This window comes from Topomyia yanbarensis, chromosome 2 (genome assembly GCF_030247195.1).
Source record: "Topomyia yanbarensis strain Yona2022 chromosome 2, ASM3024719v1, whole genome shotgun sequence".
In the NCBI taxonomy this organism is placed as follows: Eukaryota; Metazoa; Arthropoda; class Insecta; order Diptera; family Culicidae; genus Topomyia; species Topomyia yanbarensis.
Window position 1 is genome coordinate 369,647,887 of NC_080671.1, and position 14,784 is coordinate 369,662,670.

A 14,784-nucleotide genomic window follows, 5' to 3' on the forward strand; every position below is an offset into this window, starting at 1 on the left:
ATTTTTTTTCAGTGTATTTTTATCGAAAACTAAACCAATGAAATTCATAATCATCTCAGAATCCATTTTCCCAGCTGCTAGTTGCCTGATGCATGCAAAAAGTATCAGTAACGAATTTGGTATATATTCATAACAAACTTGAATGAAGACTGGAAGACTGGAAGATTGGAAGACTTAAACACCGGAAGACTGTAAGACTGGAAGACAAGAAGACTGGAAGACTTGAAAACTGCAGTTCATTTGTTCTTCTCAAAAGTGATAAATTTAATGAAACAATTGACAAACTTTTCTAAAATTAATTTTATGTCTGGTAGAGCAGCAGCACAATACAAAAATAAGAAAAATTTTGCAAGCTTATGTAGATTCCAGATAAAGTATGAATTAAGCGCAGAATGGCATTTTGTTGCAGCATCCCATGGAAACCCTGTGATGCTATTGGTGGCACTCTCAAGCGAATGGCAAAAAGAGCCAGTCTTGCTCGCGACTATGGAAATGCCCTAACAAGTCCCCGAGAGTAATAACTGGGCAGTTGAACAAACTGATAAAAATATGAAAAAATTAATTTTCTGCTAGATATTCACTGAACAATACAAAAAAATGTCAGAAGAACTCGAAGAGCTGTATAATAACTCCAAAACAATATTTGGAACTCAAAACTTCCACAGTTTTGTGCCTATTCCTGGTGGCGAAGTAGAGACGGAAAGGTATTCTAATTCAGTAGATGAACCAAAAATATTTTCCTTGTATAGAAATAATACAAAATAGCATGCATGAAGATAGTTTTAAGACGAATGTAATATATAAAAATAAATAAATATGTTAAATTCAATACATAATGTTTGGTGGTTATTTCTTTCTATGATTTTTCTTCAGCACTAAAGAGGGATTCCATGAGAAACCGGCCGACCGCAAAATATGACCATCGTCGATTCGAACGAAACTTTGCAAGTGTGTTCACTGTATGAATCTCCATGATATTCTCTGGCAATTGGAATATTTTGATACAAGAGCAATTTTTCAAATAGGGCGTAAACGTTTCTACGTGTATGAATTTCAAAATTTTTTTGTTCGATTGCTGTATTTTATACAGCAAAACTCTCTGAGAACAAGTTACAGGGAATGAATACTTCTGTCTGTCAAAAATATACACTGAAAAAAATGTTATGTTATTTTTCAAAAAAAAACACAAAAATTTATGATAAAAATTTAAATGGCGAAAAAACCCATTTTTTTAAATTTTTCATATTTTGTTACCAAAAACCTGAAGAGAAAAGAAACATTTTGAATGTTTACATTACATGATGGAGAAAAAATCGGTAAAAAAGTTTTTCTAACAACTTTGTACATGTTTTTAAATTTCAAGCACCCAAAATTCAGCCGTAATACCTTTACGGTAATAAGAAAAAAATGCTCTAATAGCAAGACGTTTCATGCTAAAACGGTCACAACAAAAAATTCCTCAAACGGCAATACCAACACATTCAAATCTTTTCTGCGTCGCACTCATGTTTCATCAATTCTTATTCAATAAATATTATCGCGTCGGATTGTCTGGAAGTGTGTAGCACTTCGCTTGTCATTGTATTGCGCATCAATTGAAGTGAACACTATGAGGACAAAGACGAGGTTCGATTTTCTCTACACGACATATTCCGTATTTGAAGATCGGCTCACATACGGCTAGCTTCAAAGCAGACAGAAAAAAACGACTCGGAATAATGGTGGGGTATTTCGGCTGGTGTTAAATTAAAATTTCTTTTCTATCACGGACGTTAACAGCAAGGTAGCGACTGCACAAAACATGAACAGTCCTTCCCGACATGTTCGGGAAGCAAGACCTGTGGTTTGGATCCACGTATCCGAACCGAGGGTCCGGATCCAGACACTTGTCTGGATCTAAGCACCAGGTGTGGGTCTTGTTCAGGTCCGGACTTGGTAAGGAGAAAAGGGGATGGGCTAGATCCGGGTACTGGTCCGGATCCGGGAACTGGTTCGGATCTGGGCACTGGTCTGGATGCGGGAGGTTTGGATCTGGCAGCTAGGCCGGATCCGGAAACCGCCTAAACTTTTTATTCCACTATCCAACCTACCCAGTAAAAAATCCTTAATTCTGGCTGGTTTCTGCCAATATTGGGGCAGATTCCAGCCTGAATTTGGTCAGAGATCCACCAGGATTCCGGTTGGTTTGACTCGGTACTAATACTATCATAGAAATCGACCGAATTAACCTACATCCGAACAGAGCCGAGGTTGACACATACTGAAAAAGTGTTTGATTGTATGATGCGCATACATGAACAGCAACTGAAATTCGTCATTCCACCCTTTACTACCTTTGCGGGAATATGAGTTTAATACCGCAATGCGCAATTGCGTGGTCTGTTACCGAAAAGACAATAGAATCTTACCCAAAAGTAATAGAAACATACCCTTCGGATTTTGGGTGTACTAATTGACATACAAAATTGTAATTTTATTACAGAATATAATTCTAAGCACCATTTAAAATCAAAATGCATTTAACAAAAATCTTCCAAAATGCGATAGTTTTCGAGATATTTGAAATTTTGCTCCTTCAAAACAATTAATTCGTGTAATTATGCTCTTTTTAAAAGTTATTCGCGTTACTCCATCATAAAATGTCAAAAATTTAATGTTAATCGTTTTAAAGACGTAAAAGCAACTTTTTTAGTGTATTTGGATCATGGAGAAGCTTTCAATAAAATAGTTTTCCTAACAACAACTTTGACATATTTTTTTATAATTCTTACTATTTACAGTCAAAAATACAATTTTCTTTTTGAATATGATTCTAAACGCCATCCTAAATCGAAATGCTCTTAACAAAAATTTTCTAAAATGTAGCAGTTCTCGAGATATTTTAACTTTTGTTTTAACAACACAATTATTTTGTTTTATTACGACCTTTTCATAAGTTAGTCGCATTTCTCCATCAAAAATAATAGGTTTTTCAAAAGGCCCGTAAACTTTCCTGCAACTTTCTTTTTGACATGAAGGCGATATTGTAAACCATTTGAAAGTTACATGGACAATCGTAAAGTCAATTTAATGACCTATACTGTCGGAGCCGACGCTTGTCCGGACATGCCGCAGACTCAGGTGATTCGCATTTAATGCCAAAAGATCCTGACTACTGCGCTGCAGAAGACAAAAAGCTAAGTAACCGGGAAACTCTAAGCTTGTTCATTGACCCTACTCCACGCTTTTCTAAACTTTCTTACTTCAAATCCTTGCTCTCCCTTGAGTACTATGGCTCTTAATATTTGGGAAATACTTCACCTTCCAGTCCCTTGCTAATTATATGTCGTTACAATATAAAAAAAATTTCAGTGTATATTTTTTTCAGACAGAAATATTCATTCTCTGTAACTCGTTCTTAGATAGTTTTGCTGTATAAAATACAGTAATCGAACAAAAATTTTTTGAAATTAATGCATGTAGAAACGTTTACGCCCTTTTGAAAAGTTGCAATTGAGTCAAAATAATCTTATTACCTGTGGAAAATATTTAGTCTTCCATGACGGTGAAACGTGCAAAGTTTCATCGGAATCTAAGATGGTCGGTCACGATTTTAATGATTTTCGGGCGGATCTTCGTGGAATTCCTCTAAACAAGAAAATAAAAAAGTAATAATGGAATATTTGTTTAACGACATAAACTCTTTTCAATGGGATTCTTGATTAAGGGGTTACATATCTTTTAGTGATAGAAATGTCAATTTACGTGAAGGAATAAAGCAATGATTTCATTGCATCAAACTTATAATATTTTGGTAGTGCATTTTTAAGTGAAATAAACAAGCATAAGTTTATAAAAATAAATTGATAATTGTCGGAGTTATGGCTTTTTCCCCGAAACCCTTTTTTATTTAAGAGGTTTGCGGTGATCACGATTGGAGACCAATAGATCATCTAAAATCCCAGAACTTAAAAAATCCAGTATATGAGTATTCCTCGTACCTTAACGATTAGTTGAATAAATAATAATTTTACCCTGCACTCGAGAATGTTTTTAGTAAAAAATCGCTGTTTTAAGCCTGAAAATTGTATTAAAAAATTCATATCCATGAAACAAAAATTTATGAATAAAAAAGGAATCGGTAAAGTATGAGAAAAATTCATTATGATCAATTGAATAAAAAATGAGAAAATTGATTGAGTAGTTTATCGGCAATCGTGATCACGGAAAAACCATTTTCAGTAAAACGACATTTCGAGATAACCGAGTTTAAAATTTCAAATTACCACTGCTCTTGGTAGACGAATCGCGTTTGGAAGCGCAGTAACTTTCGATCTATTTCTCGGATCTTTATAAATATTTGGGAAAACATTCTCAAGGATAAAGTAATAAAAAAAATCGATATCATGAAAAATGAAAAAGTAGTTAGCCCCTTAATAAAAATATGCTTAGCTGCTAAATTAGACAATATCTTCTCACAATCTGAGTTTTATTGCATTCTGAGATTATTATGACTTTCATTGGTTTAGTTTTCGATAAAAATACATTGAAAAAAATTCAGTTTGGACAAGGAAAAGTTTTTTTTTCAAATTTTTTTTTTCCTTAAAAGTGCCCAACTCGAATTGTTGACGGAGAACATAATTAATTATAAAAAAAATAAGATAATTATCTATCTTGAAACAAAATTTCATCCAAATCAAAAATGGGTTTTTTCGACTTTAAATTGTTAAAATTGATTTTTTTCAGTGTAGGAGTCAATGAAGAATTTTTTAAAAAATTTTGTTCGAAAATTTGACTAATTTTATGAAAAACTATTCCTACAACATTTTTTGTAGGATTTACCATTTTAGACTATAGCCATTTGAACAAAATGGCAAAAAAAGTTTGGCCCTTTTCAAAAGACAGTTTGGATCGTTTTTGGACAAACAAAATATGCAAAGTGGCTTCTTGTGACAATGTCTTCATGTACAGCAAGTTTCATTAGAATCTGAGAGGGTGCTGCCAACTCCGAATACGATTTGGCGCGAAATTCCTCTATAGTAAAACGGCTCTAATCATGCATTAAATCAAACAATATATTTTTCTACAAGAAGCCGCGAGCGTATCTATCTTTCTTGATTATACCGAAAAGTTACCCACAAACACCGTAGCAAAATATTGGAAATGTGTGACAAGAGTGAACATAATTTCATCAATTCAAAGACAGCGAACTAAAAGCTTCTTTCCTTCGCAAAGAAGAAGAAAGAGTAACAATGGCACGATATGCTCTCTTGCATGTGTTGGAAGTGCGTGATTCTGAAATGATTATGCACAACCGTATTTATACATTCGTGTAATTTTTGTAATGTTATAATTGAAGCCAATTAAGAAATGAGATATTAGAAATCACACTGAAGACTGAAACTTGCAGAAATACAAATCACCGTTTGCTCAAATTTATATTGTGAGAAATTATTTCCTCTTAAACCAGTGGTTTTCAACCTTTTTTATTCGATGTACCCCTTTCCGAAGATTGATCCCCTTGATGTACCCCTTTCTGAAAATTGCTTACCATCAATACCCGGCCAGAAAACAAAGATTTTCAATTGGATCAAAACTAAAATTTGCCAATTAGAAACCTGTTCCTGAGCACTCTCAATAAGCATATTAATTCATGACATACTGATAAAGTATACAAAAACAAATATTCGACGGTCTTATTAGGATAACAAGTGAAAATTTATTATTTAAACATTATTTAATCTTTTATACCTGGCTGAATAAAAGCTTACAATTTTAAAATTTCACTATCAATATTTGAAAAATTTTATTACATCAATGTTACTGTTTCTTGATAGTACATTTTTCAGTGAAAAAGGCAAGCATTAGTTTATTAAAAAATGCGATAAGTGGTGGAGTTGTGGTTTTTTCGGCGAAACTTTTTCTTCAAGAGGCTTGCGGTGATCTCGATGGAAGTTCAGCAGATCAACTCGTACCTTAACGATTAGTAGAATAAATAGTATTTTTCCGGCATGGATACAAGAACGTTCTTCTCACTAAATGAATGTTTGGAGCACTAAAAATTGCATTTAATTCTTATCAACAAAATAAAAAATAAAGAGAAAAATTAATAATGAACAATTGAAAAAATTAAAAAAAAATCGGCTGAGTAGTTTTTCGGCAATCGTGATCACGGCAGTCATTTTTGTAAAAACTTTTTCAGATAACTTCAAGTTACCGCTGCTTTTGGTAGACGAGGTACGCTTCGAAGCGCTGTAACTAACGACCTATTGCTTGGATCTCTAAGTAACTTCTATAGACATCTCATTACTTTTTAACAAGTTTAATAAATAAGTAAAAAATCCATTATCATCATAGAGAATATAACTACAGGTACGTAGCCAGAGGGGGGGGGGGAGCTAGAGGGCTAAAACCCCTCCCGAAATGGTTTAAAAATAAATTTCAAAATCCTGTGTTAATACATGTAGTGGTGCGATTGTGCCTTTCTCATTTATCCGAATTATGATTCATTAACTGTTTATGTTTTAACGTCATCCAATTAGCTAGAGATTACTGGGTAGGGAAAGTTATGAAAATTAGAGCCATAGTACTCAAGTGAGAGCAAGGATGTGAAGTAAACAGATCGGAAAACTAGAAGTGGCAGGGTCATTAGAACCACCCAAACCCCCCCCCCCCAAACCAAAATTAATCGGATTGAAAAAAAATTGATTCTGACGAATTTAATTTAATATTCCACAAAATATTTTTAGAAAAATATTCTCTGATCACTACATTGAGAACTGTGTTTAAAGCGTCATGAGAACTTTTGGAAAACTTAACTCTTAGCCAAAATCCCATAGTTGTCAAATTACTTCAATGTAAAATAAAATAACTCTCTGAATTATTATGAGCTCATTTTTGGAAAGATGCTTCAAAATATGGATTAGAGACAATTTTTCGAATGGGAATCTAAATTTGAACAGGTTGATTGCATATAAAACATAAGCTTGTTTACCGAAAACTTGCATACATTTCAACATTTGCTGAAAATGTATTTTTTTAGATTGTGTAGAGTTTAGACAACAATTCAATATGGTTAACAACAAGAATAACATTTCAGAAACTAGTTGAAAGCTGATGTAATTTTGTCTCTAGCAGGTCAGGATCGGTTTTATGAGCATTGGATTTTTGTTGTATTATCAACTATATGAATAGCCCCTTAGCAGGATGCAATGAATTTTTAACGGTCACGATCACATGCATTCGAAACTGCCAAATTTCGATGTTAAGTAACAGTGAAGAATTTCAAAACGTAAAACTGTTCATCTGCTGATAGAATAATTTTGACGGTTAATCCTCCTAGAAGTAATTATAGACAAGAATTACTCTTCAACCAAATTTGGGTCGAGACTTAATGTCTCCAGCAAAGTTTTCGAAAGTGCTATTTCAAACAACTTTGTCAAAGACATAAATATCCCACATATTCAGAGTATCGAAATATAGTAGTAGAAAACCTTTACAACAAGCTATTCTGAAATTACTGTATTTGATAAATCTCTTCTGCGGTAATTAAATAATAAATTCACATTGCGTTCAAGGTGCCTTTGAAGCTTACAAAAATATAAGGGAACTGGATTTAAAACAAATAATTCCCAGATATTAAAAGGACTCAAAAACACAAAGAGTGATTCCATTTTCAGGAGCTAGCATCAATTCGGCGCTAGCTCAGTTCGCCCACCAAGTTAGTGTCGGATTCTGATGAGATGAAGTCGAAACGCAAGTTTCAGTTCCATCCATCCATAATTTAGTTATAAGTTTTGTGTTCTCAACTCGCAATGATTGTTTCAAACAATTTTAGCCGTAGCGCAGAAAAAAATAGTTTTCACCTAAATTTTTCTTCACTAAGAAGAAATATAGCAGGCCCAGTCCGTTTAAATCCCTTTATGTTGAATTCATGTAGCCTTCATATTTTCAACAAAATTGTTTGAAATGACATTATCAAAAACTTTACTGAAGGCACCATGTCTCTTAATATTTTTCAAAAATTAATTCACCATAATTACCTCTATGAGAGTTAATCACTAAAATTTATATATCAAAGCAGGCGCTGTTTTATGTTGATAACTTCCCGAAGTTGTCAAACCTTCAAAGTCAAGGATTATTATATTAGGTGATCTTGAACGTTGAAATTTTTTTAGATCATTTATCCCACTTTAAAAGATCGCAATTTTTGACTTCATTGACATATTATACAAGAAAATAATCTATAGAGGTTTGAAAACTGTTCCATGTTGATCCTTCTTGTTTGTAGACTGGAATGACATCTGTTAGATTACTTATGTTTTTGAGTTTTCAATAATTTATCAAACTCATATTAAATTTTAGCATTTTTTCAAAAAATTTGCGATTTTCATCAAAACCCCCTCCAAACCAAATTTCTGGCTACGCCACTGTATTGTGTGCCTTGTCTGAAGAACACACTTGTAATCTGTCGAGATGAGTGAGTCGCAGAAGCAAGAAGTGATCCTCCGGCCATATACTGCGATTATTGATAACTCGCATAAGACCGAGTATTCGTGATGAGAAACATTTTCAGAAATGAAAGGAAAATGGAGTATTGACTTACGATAGTCCCCTGTATCGAGTTCTACCATGTCAGGTAGGTCTTCGTATGGTGGCAGCGCTCATAGCGTTTAACGAATTGGCCCAGGCGAATCCATTCATTTTGAATAATTTAAAACACATGATTGTGTGACAATGCTATAATTAAGATATTCATATAAATGGACGGTGAGAAAATTAATGTTCGTTTACAAAATTGGATAACAGTTACTTGCAGATACATCTCACATTTGGGAGAAATGCAGCACAAAACATATTGCGATAGTACAATTACATATAGCAATCTTTGCACATATGAAGGATCAACCAGTACGTGCCAGTTCTGTGAAAAACGGTACATTAAGGTTTACCCTGATCAGAAACCGGTGAACAGAAACAATTACCAAATTTGTGGTACCTATTACCAGGTAATACTGACAACGGCAAATGCTGCGTCAAGTATCCCAAAATCTACAGCCAGCACAATCATTTTGGAAATTCACACTCATAAAGCCAACAAACAAGGAAGAAATCAGATATTCGCGAACATACAGGCAGCAACCACGATGATGATACAGAAGTGTTCAATAGCGAGATAGATATGAACGACCCCCTATACGCAGTGGGTGAGGAAAAAATAATTCCCCGCCTTGTACACAGCTGTCCGCGTGCAATGGCTAAGTGCTTGCGCGAGATTTGTTGGATAACCATTAAAATTCGTTTAATTTTTTTTTATTGTTGGAAATAGATATTTATAAAAGTACCACAGCTCCGACTGGCTAAAGCATTAAACCGAATCCACTAAATGAATTATTTAAAAAAGTAGAAGTTTTGTGGGTGACTCAGCACTAAAATTCTCCAAAAGTGAACACTGCATCGCAAGTGATTGTCATATTTAACAAAACTCATATGTAATACTCGATATTGGCAACTTTATTTTATTAAAGTCGTGGGTGCGGGGTGAAATATAGCATATAACTTTATTTTAAATTTAAATGACAAGTTTTTGAATTGCACCCAATGTGAATTTTTGTATCGGGTCTGTGCACTATGTTCTCATTGTATAAATACTAGGCATCAAATTCAAGCGCACTAGGTAAACAAATAACATTTTGACGCAATATCATTTTAATTGGCACTTAATTTCAATTTCATGCTAGGAACTCGTTCCTAAAATGTTGTGACTGGTTGAGACCATAAGTCCAATAATTTCGATTTCACTTCTTCAATATATGGCAGTCTTTTGGTCTGTTTTATGTTCGTTTTGGAATAGTTAGATCAGAAATCACGGAGGATGAAGGAAAGAATTAGCTAAAAATAGTTCCTCTCGGCAAAATTTTAATTTGATTTTATCACTCTTGGTAAACAATGATCATTTATTTAGTGAAAAATCATGAAATAGCTCAATTAAAACCATAAGATAAAGAAAATAAAACATTTTTTCGGTAAGAAGTGCCTAACTTCTATATCACGAGCAAACTGAGTATCCAAAATATGCTAGGCTCTTTTCTTATGAAGATATGGCAACTCTTCTTTTTTGGATTTTAATTGAGTTATTTTATCCTTTTTTTCTAAATAATATTTACAAATTTGTAAAATTTTGTTGAAAATGACTCTTTTTAGGTGTATTAATTGGCCTGTGTTAAACCAAAGAGGACCTATCGCAGCTAATGTAGCACTATAAACACCTACATCAATTTATTTCTGAGAACTCAAATAGTAATCGATAGCAAATAAGTACCCTTAAACTTTCTATGATATTGGTAAATAATTGAAAAATTAATTTTTTCATTAAAAATACCAGGAAAAAATTATGGCGCTCAGTTCGCTTTGGCTTAACGCAGGTCAATTGAGAAATATGACCTCCAATTGAACATTTATGATGTACTCCGATGAGTGCAATTATTTAAAAAAATTGCTTAATAAACTTTAAGACCATTTTGGCACCATTGTTGACCATTACAAACTAATTTAGCATAGAAAAAGTTTAAATAAAAAAAATCAATGCAATAAGACAACAAATACAACTTTTTTGCTATAATTTATTCAAATAAAATAATGTTAATCTAATGAAACAGTGAAAATTACATTATTTTTAAGTGACTCGGGCCAGTGGTTCCGGTTGGAATTTAAATGAAAGAAACCGTAAAAAATCCGCGCTTTCAGCTTTTCGCCACTAGGTAGCTTTGTGCTTACACGCGTACCGTATCAATATTCTCTTTGGAAATTACAAAATTTTTCATATCTAGTGGTCGAGTTCTTTTCTAATATTTACCACTAACAATAAGCTTAACCCCATTGCAGTACTTCGTTGTCCATAATAGCAACCAATATTATACAAATAGTATTGTTTCTATCAAACGGTACCCTTTATCGACAAATATGACCTGGGGTATTACCTAATAATTGGACAAAACTACCGATCCCCCTCTTAATTCTGCCCTACAGCCCTGCCCTACCATTGTCACCGTGATCACAACCCGGAATGCACTGTCAAGGGCACTGGCCGGCGGTAAATGTCCGATCCGTAGCTACTCCCGGACACGGATGGCACGCAGCAGCCGGTACATGCCATGAATCTCAATGAATCTTGCTGTGCCGCGGTTGCCCGTATACCCGCGGTCTAGGTTTCGCAGCATTGTAGCACTTGGCATTGACTGTATGGGAAGGAAGTTGCTGGAATTTCTGAGGAACTTACCGTCTTGTTTGCCTTGGTATCGACTGAGTCCAGCATACTGGAACGTGGTTGAAATGTTTGTAGTTTCTGCCGGTAGCCTGCGCTACTGCTGAAGTCTGGTGCGAAGCCGGTTGAACCGATGCTGCGGATAATCCTCCGTGGTAATGCGGTGGAAGCGAGTACAAATTGCTGCGGCTACTGGCGCTGGAGGAATTACTACCGGCGCCAATTGAACCGTGATGGTGATGCATCAAGTGTTGGTGATGCTGCTGCTGCTGCTGTTGCTGATGGCCGGTCATTGCCGTTGATGCGTGACAGTACTTGTAAATATTGTTAGTCGATAGCGAGGATATACGGTACGGGTGGTTCAGCAATTGATGCTGCTGATGATGGTGAGCGTTCACCGATACTCGTACAAATCGACCGGCCAGAACGTCGCCATTACTGTTGACCATATCGAGATGCGCGCCGGACATTCCAATCACCTGTTCCATACTGCTGTACGGATTGGGCAAGCTGGTTCTGCTCATGGAGTCTACTGATTGGGATCGTTTCTGGTAGTAGTAGCTTCCCAAAGGTGGTGGAGGCGCACGTGTCTTAATTCGACGGTATCGAATTTGCTGAGATTGGTTCGTGATAGCTTTTTGCTGACCGAGATTTTGAAGTCCTGTTGGAGGTCGACCCAAGGAAGTCTTCTCTAGCTTGCTGCGCAATTCATTCTCTATTTCTCCATCTAAACAGATTATGCTTTCTGGGCCACTGTCCTTCGCGAGGGGACTATCTGGGGACCGTCGAGCTATTTGAGTATGTTGAACTCCATCGCGGTCGGTTGTTTGTAGAACATCGAACGCAGGAGCTGTTTGAGCCGTTGCTAGCTCCGAATCTGTTGATATACGGTCAGGGTCACTTTCGAATCCTTCATCCAACGATCTTGTTGGGCTCAAAATAGGCTTCGAACGGATTTCTGTTTTGCCCTCCATCGTACCCTCGTCTATTGTCACTAAATACGTCAAGGTTTCCCCCCTAAACACAACAACACAATACACAAATCTCTCACTTCCTGTCGCTTATTTTCCACTTGGCGACCACCAAGCACTTGAAAAGCTACGAACCATCATCATTAGCCTTCCTCACTCGCGGTCACACTAGAGTAGCTTCCCTTTCGGTTTCAGGCCCAATCTTCCACACTAGGCTGCTCTCACGTGCCGAGTGTTTTCTTCCCGTTCGCTTCGTTCGCAAACCTTCAGCGGTGTCGAAATTTCAGAATATTCAATCGTCACCGAACCGAATCTAAAGAGCCTAATTTTTCACTGTTCGCTGATTTTTTTCTTGCTTTTTCTTCTTCTCTCGTACAACCAGCTCCCAGTCAGCTATTGTACGTAACACTCTTGCATGCCAAAACACTGACAACAAAAACCATCACACAAGCCAAGACCCCATAGTAGCTGAGCGATCACCATCCATCGCACAGAAAAGACCTCGCAAAAAATAATCCGTCGAAAATCCAATCAACAAGTACCGCTCCGAGGGGAGCCCAATTTCTTCGTTCACACACAAAACAAGGCACTGTTTCGCAACTCACCCGGTCGGCTGTGCCGTTTGTCACAAGAACACCTTTCACTCACTGGAAACAAATGAACAAAAAAATTCCCCTGTCACCCGGTGCGAACCAGCGAATTTATGCCGCACTACGTTGCGTGTTATCACGAAGATCGTGCGTAAATTTCACCCGCCACGTGTTCGCCACTGTAACTATCCGCGATGCAATCCGGTTGGCCGTTCGTCGATAACTGAGGCAACCGCGAGCAGCAGGTTCTCAACCTCAGAGCCGCCGTAACCGTCACGACGACCAGCCGCGCACGGTGGCTGCGCTGGGAGGGTGGCTAATCCACTTGACGCTAAACTTGCGCGTACGCATGCGGCGAACGAGCGAGAATGAGGAAAGCTTTCAAGAGAGAGAGAGGGAGAAAAGCAGGTGAGAGTTTGCGAGATGAAAGCTTTCTGGCGCGGCGTGAACGCCGCTACTTCTAGTTGGGCCAGAGTTTTCCATCGTCGATCGCACCGTGACCGGTTCGTCGAAAGATCTGTGAATGGGACCTGTTGTTGGTGGTAGCCTTGCATGGGCAGCGGAGTTGAAAGCTCTCTTTCTCTGCGTACATTTCGCTCACGGTGGAACGAGGTAACATTGGGGAGATCGTTACACTGAATGGGAGTTATGAGCGTGAAAAGTCTGGGTGGTAATGTAATAACTGGAAAGATTAGTTAATGGCAGCGAGTTTTACCACTTTTACCGAACGGGATGGAGTTTCTAGTGTTTGGTGGCGGTTGATGGTCGTTTGAAAGCACATTGTCCAATGGGGTTGGAGAATTTGATGTGGTTTCTAGTGTATGTTACAAAAGGTTCTACTGTTTAACAATTTAAGGGTAAATATCTCCGTGTTCCTTTATGGACAAGCGTAGACAATTCCTGTACCTGTACTCTAGAACTGTCTCATATAATGTCAAGATCAAGCTTTCAAATATTTATCCAAAAACAGTGAGATTAAGGAAAGGTTTCAAGATTAAATAAATGCTTCTGCTAGCGCCGGTTATTGAGTAGTAAGCGTGACCGCCACACATTCTAGTTGTTCTGGGTTCAATCCCAACCAAGGTCGTTTAGATTTTTCTGAGGTGAAAAAATCTGTGGTTACTTCTTTCTTCGGAAGGGAAGTAAAGCCGTTGGTCCCCAGTCCATGAGTTGATGGATCGATATCTAGTCCAGATAGTGGAGTTAACTCTCTGGCGTCGGTAATGAAGAAGTGTAGAATCCAACTTCTATACTTACTTACAAATATCCTCCTCCCGTGATACTGTGGAGTGCGCAGTAAGTTCAGGCCTCTAGTAAAAGCAAGTATCGGACTAACATTCCTTTCCTTTCCTTCCGCGATCTTAGTTCGGGCCTAGCCGGCGCCGGTATTGATCAAACTTTAGGATTACCAGGAGTTTCACATTGAAAAATGTTTTTCGCTACACCCAAGCATAATTATCTACTGATTCCCTGTGGAACTTCAGCTAGTTTAGATCGATAATGGACTAGCAGCCAGGGGTGGTGGTCGCACAAGCTCAAACTCAAGAAATGCCTCTGGGAGCGAAATTTTATTCGGTGTTTGTTTTGCATAACTAATTTTGTGATGATAAACGGCTAAAGCCCCCACCGAAAATTATTAAAAATAGATTTAAAAATATATATATTTCTGCGATTCGTAACAAATGTGCATTTAGTTTGGTTTGAACAAATTGATAAGAAAATTCCGAAGAAGATTGCTATTTACAACCACCAATGACAACGATCACAATAGTCAGTCAGCGCGGAGCGAACGGCAAAAACCATTACATTCATGTGCTTCAACTGATAATCAAAATAAACTGTTACTTTAATTCTTGCCGTGGTGATTTGTCAAGATGGGTGAGTCGCAGAAGTAAGAAGTGATGCTCCGGCCCAATAAGGTATCTATTGATTTCCGGTGATTTGTGTTGTGGAACACTCCCTGAATGTGAAAATTGAGCCT

General features: G+C 36.9%; 1 protein-coding gene across 1 annotated transcript in view; it reads right to left on the bottom strand.

The window, feature by feature from the left end:
* The window catches only part of LOC131684497 (protein deltex), a 257,608-nt gene extending 244,578 nt beyond the window's left edge, over positions 1-13,030 (bottom strand). The window contains exon 1 of the mRNA XM_058967431.1: positions 11,258-13,030. Within this exon, the coding sequence (XP_058823414.1) occupies positions 11,258-12,216 (959 nt within the window). The 5' untranslated portion in view covers positions 12,217-13,030. The remainder of the gene's footprint in view (positions 1-11,257) is intronic.
* Positions 13,031-14,784: the final 1,754 nt, after the last annotated feature.